Genomic DNA, 10,692 nt, shown 5'->3' with positions numbered 1-10,692 from the left:
TCAATAAAACTCTCAAACTATTTTTAATTGGATCTTTCCACCTGCCACACGTGATCGAGAGTTGTTTTAAGGGCATATTTGCAACCAAAATTTAAAAAAAAAAGACTCCATCCGACTTAAGAAATTACTTTAAACTCCTATTTTTCCTATAATTTTATCATTTTCTATTAAAAGTTCATTTCTTTCTCGAATAAATTCGCAAAAGTCAATAGAATGCTAGAAAAATCTTGAAAATCCAATAATTCATCCCTACATTAATTAACATTAAACTTAATTTTTAAACCTACAATTTTCATTTAAATAGAGTTGTTTGCAAGATAAAATAAATTCCATAAAATTCTTAAATTAAAAGAAAATTCAGGAAAAATCAGAATTCACTTAGAAAAGTAATTGACATGTAAATATATGATAACAACCCTATTTTAAACTCTTTAAATGGATAAAATTGTGCTAATTACTTGAACTAAACACCGAATTTGGGGTGTTATCATGATGCACTATTTGCGTTCCCTTGCATTAGTTGAATGATCACTCATTATTATCAATGAGAAAAAAACACATGCAGTCTCCTCATAAACTGAAAGAGAAACAGCCTAAGAGATATACCAAGAATTTGCATATGTCCCTAAGGTTTCAAAATTATCTTGGTGCTGCAGATATCACTAGTGAACTATGGCTAAATGTTTTCCATAGCAATGAATTTATTTTCTAGTTTTGAAGCAGGACTGCATTTATGATCAACCATTTCCTTGTCACTAATCTTGGCCAAGTCACTAACTTGAGATAGACATAATTATGAATAAATACCTATCCAACATCATGTTAAGAACTTCTTCAAAACTTGAGATAGACATAATTTTAATACATAAGATTCCACTGGAACTCACACCAAAGAATCATAGAACTTAACTATTCTCTGTGTTGGTAAATGCGAGATGAAACATTTTAACTTGCACAAACTTCATGCTCTGGTGTGAAAGTTCATTGTTGGAGCTTAGTAACCGACCAGATGGGCTGAAAATATAAGTTATAAATTCCCGCACTATTAGAGAAAATGGTCGTAACTTATCAAAGATATACTCAAAAATACTAAATAAATTTATTAATATGGACTATTCCATTTATATGAGAATTGGCTGGGCCCTCTGAGTGGCCAAAGATTTCAAATCAATCAAAAAATCGTACACCGATACAGGAAATAATAAGATTCACATAAGAAAATTTGAAACTCCTGAGTTTGAAATTTAGGCCTTTCTTTCAAAAGTCAACTTCCATTCATAAAAATGAAGATGCTAAATACTAGTTCTACTTCTTTGATGAATTTTGATACAATATCCCTTTGGTGATATACTTGTTTAGTCTTTGCAGGTTTCCATTGCAGACTATGATTTTGCATATGATATATTGTTTGATGGTTAAGGTAATTTTTTATGTACACATGTCCTTCTAACAGCTTGAACAATGGAAACAAGTCAAAGATCATCAACTCTAGAAAAATTGAATAAAGAAGACATCGCGATGGTCTTTTATTACTTTGAATGCAAACTCATTGTAAAGTACTTTAAAATTTTTCATGATTTCAACCAGTAACTATTTGAATATTGATAGTTTGGGTTTGGTGGAGTATGGGTCTCATTATAGTTTAATATCAAAGAAGGTTCAAAGGAATTTGAGGGATGCAATCTTTTCCATCTTGCAAGGTTATGTAGTCCATTTTGGCATTCAAACAAAGGAAGCTTCATAAAACGAGCAATTTTCAGGTACTATCCTTGATCCAATAAAACTTTATTACACTAGGATTTAAGTTATGAGTTTACAAATTTCCGAATCCACAACATAAGTGTTTTAATAGACAAGCAATAAGCTATCTCAAATCATTATAAAACACTCTTAAATAATATTAGCTGTCAAAATTACAGAATATTATCATTATCCTTTTGGGTATGGTGATGCTATTTATCCTACAAAAGAATGATAAATGATAGGAATTTTCATAAAATTCAAATGCCAATTATAGGCTTTCATGCATGTAAAAAAACAAAAGGAACGTTTAAACAAAATTCCTACACATTAAATACTTGAGATTTACACTAATAAGCAACAAGAGAGAGATCGCATCGTGCATATTGCATCACTGATTGTTGAGCTAAAGTGTTTCTACAGGATTACTGCTCAAACTCTTGATGCATATCACAAAACTAAAGCAAATCATTAAAGATTCTGGATGGTTGAGATCAAACATTTCTCAATAAATTAGACTAAAAGCATCATCGCTCTAATTACTGGCTAATAGGGATGGGATTAGGGAATAGCTAAAACATGAATAAATTTGAATATGTCTCCTCATCACCCTCAACCTTACTTCTCAAGATAGGAATAACTCCATTCTTTGTAGCTTACCTATGACCTAATGTACTTGGAGTAAGAATGAGAGAAAATCATAGAACCTATGACCTAAATTTAGGAGGATCTGACAATAGAACTTATGGAAAATCAGAATTTTCCAACACCAAATTCACCCCCACACTTAACTAGAAAATAATAAGTCTGTGGGTAGAGCATTTGATGATGTTTTCTTCTCTTGACAATCATAACGTGTGAATAATTCATATATTTTGGAGGATCTGACTATAGATCTAATGAAAAATCAGAAATTTCCAATACCAATTTGCCCCAACCTTAAACTAGAAAATAGAAAGTTTGTGGGTAGAGCCTTTGAAAATGTTTTGCGAATCATAAGTATATTTCTAAAAAGTTGAGATATCAAATGCAGAATCAAGTGCAAATTATGGGCTCCTAGAAAATTGTAGGTCAGTATGGGCATGAGCATGAACAATGAGGTCTGTCAAAAAAAAATGCCATCTTATGTCAGAGTATGTAAAATGCATGTTGGAATCTTAACAGCCTAATTTGCATAACAAGAGCTGAAATATAACATGCTTTCCAAATGCTCTCTCCAAGCACAGGCATATATCTCTCTCAATCTAACAATCGAAAAAATCAAATTGTTCAAGAATAATACAAAATGAGAAGGAAAAACACACAGGAAATCAATTAAATAAGACTAACAAAAGAAATTTCACATTAAACAAGTTAAGAGTCTCTTTTGTATACACCACTCCAGAAAGATAAGTTAAAACCCAAGTCATGACATAAATCAACCATCTTAACATAACATGCTGGAATAATAAGATGTTAGTTAGGCAATAGTATTAAGATTTTAACGTTACCAACTGTGATAGAAACTATAGCTGAAACCAAGTGTGCAAATTTTCCTCTTAAGCAGGAAGTCGGTCTTCAACACTCCCTTATTTTATGGCCCAAGCATGCAGTGTCTTGGTTCAACGATTAGTATGTGCAACCTCAGCTCTGATACCATGTTAAGATTTAAGCGCTCTTTCTAAAAAAAGATTTGAGCGTCTACTGCAGTGTTTTTTTTTAATTCAAAAAAACCCTAAACCCTAAACCCTAAATTCAAAAAAAAAACAATGCAGTAGAACACTGCAGTACACACTCAAATCTTTTTTTTTTGAAAGAGCATATGCGCTTAAATCTTAACATGGTAAAGATTTACATCTTACATCTTAACATGAGCGTCTACTGCAGTGTTAAAAGCTAAAGGTGAAAGCAAGGCCGTTACTTCTCATCTTACACAGGATGTTGTTCTTCAACAAAGAGCAGGTATAGAAACATTTCTAAACAAGTTCATAAAAATATACATGGAGAACAAACTTACATAAATAGAGCAGACTTTTCGTGCTGTGGTGTTCTCAGTGACGGAAAGTCCGCACCACCTGCTCGATCCGCCGCCGACAGAGAGGGCAAGTATGCAGGTGGGAGGAGCAGAGCGTGCAGCAGCACATGTGGCCACATCTGGGGATGCCATGTGGAATGATCAGATCTTCAGACATTATTTATCAGGGAGATGAGGGGGATGCCGAGCGGAATGATCAGATCTTCAGACATGATTTATCAGGGTGATGAGGGGGATGCCAAGTGGAATGATCAGATCTTCAGACATGATTTATCATGGGTGATGAGGGGATGGCACAGATGAAACAAATAAATAATGTAGCCTCTTTACAAAGTCCCTGATTTGTTAAAACAAGGTAATTCAAATTTCTTCAAGGTTTGATTTTCACGAAAGAATTATAAAAATAGATGAAAAATTATTTCTACAAGGCCTATAGTTGGTACACGCAGATTTTAAATACAAGGGAAAGTATTAAATTTTGGTGGATGAATCATGATCCGACACAAAAAAACCATAAGAAACAAACAATGTTGTATTTATGTGTGATTAGTACATGGCGGATAAGCCTTAGCAAAGAGTAAACCCTACCAAAGAAATAAAGGGGAAAATTTTTGAACTAAACATAATGTACAAAACAGTTTTTTATCATGAAAAACCATAGGTATGTTAAAAAGTACGGATATACTTATAATTTTAGGATACCTATACTTACATAAGGGATAAGGACCATTTCTTCCTAATTTAGTTTGGTTTTATCTTCATGGATTGCATACCGCCCTTCTCTCTTCTCTCCCAACCTCTCTTCAATTATCTTTCTTCTTTCTCTTTTTTTGTTCCATCTCTCTCTAAATCTTTCCGTCTATGCAGTTCATCAGCATTCAGTATTTTTTACAGAGATGATGAAATCCAATAATCAGGCAGACAAATTCTGATACTTGCGCCCAGAAATTTATGTAAAATTTTGGTACTTTCAGTAGATATGGGAATCATTCAAAAAAAAAAGAAAGAAAGAAATATCCCTTCATCCAATTCAATTGCAAAAAATGTAAACAGGTTGATTTCCCAATCAAACGTATGAGAGTGGCGATGCGACATCAGAGACAACAATAACATAATCCGTATGCCATATAAAAGAAAATAAATGTTCGGAATGAACAAATTTAAGAAATGAGAGAAAAAGGGCTATATTGTCATTATCCATAAAATTATCGTTACTTTATTTTAAGACAAAATCTGAGCGGGCCTTAAGAGTGTTAATCAGACACGGTGGGGAGAGGTGATTTACCAGAAAAGGAAAGAAAAGAGAATCATGAAAACTTACGGAACAAAAACAGCATTATATTCTTGCTCGAGGCAGATCACACACAAGTCGGGCATCAGATGGCTGCCGGAATTTTCAGCCACCTTGTCAGGCTTTCCTTGAGTTTCTGCAATTAAGTCGTCTCACCACCATCAGTATAATCGTAGTTTTTATTGTTATTTTTTGCAGCGTTTTAAAGTTTTCACCTTCATTGTCCTGCTCCTGACGCTTTGCAGCTGCTGCAAGAACCCTGGTGAACGAGGATGTATTCAGCAAAAAGCCTCACAAAAAAACAATTATGAAAAGGAAATTCTGAAATGGAACAATTTTTTCACTTAAACACGTCAGTTTGAAGAGCAGTAAAAGCAGAAAGTGAAGAGAAAAAGAACCTTTTTCATTCAATTCTTTATGTGAAAAAATCCCATAATGCAGTTTGTAATAGCAGAAGAATATCAACTGAGAAAAAACAAAGGCCAGAAGATTATCGTAACTTATAAAATCAGGACTCCGCATTTATCAAGAGAAGTTATGAGGATGCAGCAGAAATCAAGTTTTACTCCATATTTGGGCGACAGTGCATGGAATACGGAATACCTCTTTTGCAGGTCCCACCGACGTCTTCTTTCAAGAATGAATCGAACTGCATGCTTTGCCAAAAGATAAACACCAAAGATCGTAAATCCTGCGGAAGCATATTTGTACCACCTGGACAGTAAAAAATAATAAAATCAGATAACCATGACTACAAGTTGATCAGAATTACAACTACCTTGCCCATTTCCCAAGATTTCCAATCAGCTGATCGATACTCTTTGGAGATACATAAAAAGGGCCTTTATGAGGTTGTTGAATCCGAATAGTTCCGACATCATCTTTGACCGCCTGGAGAAATGAGAACGCTGTCTCAAGAACTTAAAACCAGTATTAAATTTTTGTACGGTACTATGATTATGATAGCAAAATTATATTGAAATGGACAATTCGTCCTTATGCTATCTTCTTGAAAGAAACTCAATATCAAATCAACATTGTTCTTGAACCAGAACGAGAGAGGTAGAATCAACAGGAGACATAAATAAAATAAATGCCAAATCGAGATACGAGGACCTAAGGATCAAATGATCCTTCCTTCTCTGGATGCAGGGTTCTCCTGCTTCCAGGAGTGGACCTCAACTGCGTCTTGGCTGAATGCCTGGTGATTCATATCCCATCTTTATTTATAGGCTCATACGCCACTTACCCTTCTCGTGCTGACATGGACATGTTTCTTTTCTTTTCGTGCTTTTGGTATTTTCTTGAAAAGAACATATTAGATTAAAAATGTCTGATTGATAGGAAAGTTCCACGTTTCTATCAGAATAATCGTGCAAAGAAGCTGCAAGGCACAAGTAATGACCCAGATGCACACGCACGGGATCAAACAACACAGATTGGAGGGAGGCACACTATATAAAGGTGGGAGATTCTGATCAAGAGGTATTGACAGAATTTGAATAGTCGTTGAGGCTCGGCTGGAATGAGGGACATCTTTCCCGATCCAGAGGAGAGTGAGGAGCTGATTAGGTCTTCCTGCCCTTTTCATCTTCGCCATCCAATCTTTCTTTCTTATCACTGTTATCCTGCTCTTTGTTCTGGAGACTTGATTCATGATCCTGATACAGATCGGTATCCCCTTATCCTTATTGACAACAAATCGGGGAAAAGGTGATTTCAATCGGTTTGCTTCACTCACTGTGACTGGTCTGCAGAGGATCTTATCAACAAATTCGGCAATTGGTTTGATAGATTCATATCAAGTATATCAGATTCTAACTGACAACAACAGCCACAACAAATCTACAGAAATGGGAATTTTGGACCCTGAATAACAAAACACACTTGTATAATCCTAACAGATAAATATCTCATCATCACCACATAGTAATAGATGATAATGTTAGATTCCCATGTGCATATGGATCATGGCCTAGTAATGTAAACCCCTACATTTAAATCAGAGAGAAAAGGGAAGGCAAACTCAGAGGGAAGTCCATGGACTTCAGGTATTTGTCTTCTTGTTTGTTATCTGGGTGACAGTACTGTTGTCCATATCTATCTCTACATCCATCTATCTCTCATCATGCATCCCCCTTCCCCTCAACGACCATCATAGTCGCCCTCTGTGCTTGTTTGATGATGGATTGAAGGGATCCCCCACTGGGGGCCTGACAGATGACAAGCAACATCAAAGCAAATTCAGAGGGGAGACCCTGGACTCTAAGAGGGAGCAACATCTCAAGCAACCATGTTATGTCTCTCTCTACATCCATCTCTCTACGTAGAATCCAAATGCTATCTACAACCATAATAGTCTATATCTGTGCCTGTTCGATGTGCGCTTGAAGGGATCCCCCACTAGAGTCCATTTAGCAAGTAGCATCATTTAAAGTTCAGAGGGGAGAGGGACTAGCCTTTCAAAGCAACACCTCATCTGTGGTTGTGTTAGTCACCTGAGTGATTATGCTCTTGTTCATCTCTCTCTATCTACATCCATCTATCTCTTTACATACATCCCACTTGCTCTCTATAACCTTATAGTATTCCTCTGTGCCTGTTTGAAAATGGATTGAAGAGTTAACCTCTAAACAAAAGGCTCCAATTCTTTTATGGTTAAAGTTCACCAACAGCCTCAGGTAATAGAAAAACAATAAACATTTCAAAACAGACCATGGTACTACCTCTCCGACAACAGTTAAAGGAATTCCAGTTGGGAGAACCCGTTCAACTCTTTTGACTCCCAGCATCTGCCAGAGATAGTTGGTTAGAAAAAATACATAAATATGAGCTTAAGAAAACTCTGTCATCTTTAGGGAAGACACCTTGAGCCCTTGAAGATAGTCAAGAGTTCCACGCACCAAGGACCGCCCTGATTCTTCAAAAATTTCACTTGCAACTGTCAACACAAGACCTGCAGCTGTTCGGGCACCAACGACAAAAACTCGGCCCGTGCCATCATCCTAAAGTAAGGATAAGCAAAAAATGCAGAAAATGAACTTAATATATTATCCACAAACAAAATGTACTAAATATCAGCTGAAGAATATAGAATAAAATCAAATAGATGTTTCATGTCACGTCACAGGTCATTCATATTTCCTTTTATATGCTCACGGGGAGTTGACTTCTCTCTTTCTCACACTACGAAGATAACATTTTTCCAGAAGTGGGATCCGAGAAGGCAGCATGAGAGAATGTACAGCACAAGGGATGAATATTGGAATGATATGGAAGAAAGCAAGCTATCATCAGCTGAATGACAAGGTTACAATTTAATCACATTATACGCTTTTGATTTTCACAGCTAACGTTACAGATAACTCACTACAGGTTCATTTCAAAAAAATACCCCTCTTGATGTGCTACTTTGTATTATATCTTGCTCAGAACCAGGACATAACAGATTGACCTATCAATTCATCAGTTATATGCTGGGTCCGTGTTTCAACTGTAGCTCTATTTCAACAATTCAGTCTCACTTAAAAAAAAAAACCATTTTAATACTAGAAACGATGTGCTCTCTAAATTAAAACCGTGAAAGATGAAACTTCTGATTAACAGAAGTCAAATTAAAGGTCAGATGCTACTCACCAAATACCAAGGGACTTCTTTGCTCATGGAAAGCATCAATGCTGAGTCTTGTATCCATGATCCAGCATCATTATGCTTCAAAAAATGTTGTTCTGCCTGAGAGGAAAGATGGCAATCAAGGAAAGGAAAACAGGAGCTAATTGCAAAGTTGTGTCCCCATCATCAATGATGCTGATAGGAGGATAATGACGAGTCGTCACCATCCTTGTCATTTGTCCTTGCAAGCAAATGAACTACGATGACTGTGATGAGCATGTCATCATCTCTCAAAATGCGGACAATAATGAGAGATAACAACATGACGGGTTTTGGATAACAATGACGATTCCCATCATTATCTGGGTTTACCCAAAATGAAATCCAAGACTGAGAATTATGAAAACCACTGACCGTCTCCTCAACTATTACGCCTCTAATGCCACTTCTTTCACATTTGATTGGCATCTCTGAACCGACTCGCCCAGAGATTGTGACTACAAGAGGTAGCACTTTACATGCAGTATCCAGCATCTGCGCTGAAAATCACACCAAGAATGAAAATACAAATTATCAAACTCAGAATACTACATGAAAATTCAAGAGCACCCTAATAAACGATCATTTGAGCTTAACAGAGATTGTGAAAATTCAGTAAAGATATCCTCTTAAATATAGAAGACGGGCTGATGAAACCCGACTACAGTGACAACGTGAAATAACAAGAGCAGCCCAAAAGAAAGTAAATAATGATGATTATTTTCTCAGAAGAGAAATCCCCAGAAAAAATATTAAGCTAGGTCAAGCGGAAGAGGGTGATCCAAATTGAATTGAGCTAAACTAAACAAAGCCGAGCAAATCAGGGAGACTTTTACAAAAGTAGATCAACCTAAATACTCAAAACATTAAATATTTGGTCAGATAACAGTTGGGTTTAGATCGCAGAGTAATTTTAGCAGCCCTAGAAGGCATTTTCAGGCTTATAGAAATGGATTATAATCACCAAAACCCATTCCTTGCCTTCTCCCACTGTAATTTACGCGTACGAAAACAGTATTACTCTCTCTTTCTCTTAGTTTGATTTTTCTCCACCTTATTGTTGATATCAAGGCAAACTAGAAGCTTGATGTCAATTTACTCCCCAATACTATCCTTTATTCACCTATTTTCTCCTATAAATATAGCATCCACGAAGCCTGTGTTCAATAAATTCCACTCCTTTCTAGAACAAAAACAAATTTCAAACGAATAAACCACAACAGATGGAAACAACTACAACCTACTCACCCAAGTCCTGAAGCTGATTAACCTTGACAACAGAGCGAAGCGCCTCTGCATCCCTGGAAACACCAAAGATACACAATCGATTAGAATTTTTCCAAGTGTTGGAAGATCGAGGTACACCGAAGGCACCGATTACCTACCGTCCACTGCTCCTCCCCAACAAATAGAGTGCCGCCGCGCTCAAGCAGCAACCAACCCCGCCCCATGGCAGCATTCTTCGCAGAAATCACGAACGGGGATGAGAGATGGCCGATCGCACCGCGGATCGATTCAAAAGATGAAATTAAGACGGAGGAGCTGCTGCTCCAGGAAGATGATCGAACGACAACGCCATGAACAATGTCAATTTGATCGTTTGATCGGCGATATTGAATGCCGCGAGCGATTACCCTTTCAACCTGGAATATGAACAGGAAAGGAAATAGCAGAAGAAAAGGCAAGAGAGAGAGATGGAGAAAGACTTAGATACATATATAGATGGAGAGATAGATAGTAATATGCTTATATATCTGGAGAGATTGATACATATATATATGGAGAGATAGATATGTATATGTTTATATATCTGGAGAGAAAGATAAATATATGTTTATTTCTGGAGAGATTGATACATATATTTTAATATAAATGGAGAGATAGATAGGTATATGTTTCTATATCTGGAGAGAGATAAATATATGTTTATTTCTGGAGAGATTGATACATATATTTTTATGTAAATGGAGAGATAGATAGGTATATGTTTCTATAT

The 10,692-nt window shown here is 36.2% G+C and overlaps 1 protein-coding gene across 2 annotated transcripts; it reads right to left on the bottom strand.

Annotated features, from left to right (window-relative positions):
• Positions 1-793: 793 nt before the first annotated feature.
• Positions 794-10,376, bottom strand: DAL1 (E3 Ubiquitin ligase family protein). Of its 2 annotated transcripts, XM_078590670.1 has the most exons (12): positions 10,082-10,376; positions 9,945-9,997; positions 9,072-9,196; positions 8,682-8,777; positions 7,913-8,050; positions 7,772-7,837; positions 5,824-5,936; positions 5,649-5,759; positions 5,261-5,304; positions 5,076-5,181; positions 3,737-3,873; positions 794-1,014 (listed from the first exon to the last, which is right to left on the bottom strand). In XM_078590670.1, exons 1-11 carry the CDS (start codon positions 10,153-10,155, stop codon positions 3,771-3,773), a joined length of 1,029 nt encoding a protein of 342 aa, XP_078446796.1. In that variant the 5' UTR covers positions 10,156-10,376; the 3' UTR covers positions 794-1,014; positions 3,737-3,770. The 2 variants fall into 2 exon arrangements, with proteins under 2 accessions (XP_078446796.1, XP_078446795.1); XM_078590669.1 differs by lacking the exon at positions 794-1,014 and having other exon boundaries at positions 3,623-3,873.
• Between the last annotated feature and the right edge of the window lie 316 nt (positions 10,377-10,692).

Source organism: Wolffia australiana, chromosome 19, assembly GCF_029677425.1.
Source record: "Wolffia australiana isolate 7733 chromosome 19, ASM2967742v1".
NCBI lineage: Eukaryota > Viridiplantae > Streptophyta > Magnoliopsida > Alismatales > Araceae > Wolffia > Wolffia australiana.
This window is presented reverse-complemented; position numbering and strand designations above follow the sequence as displayed.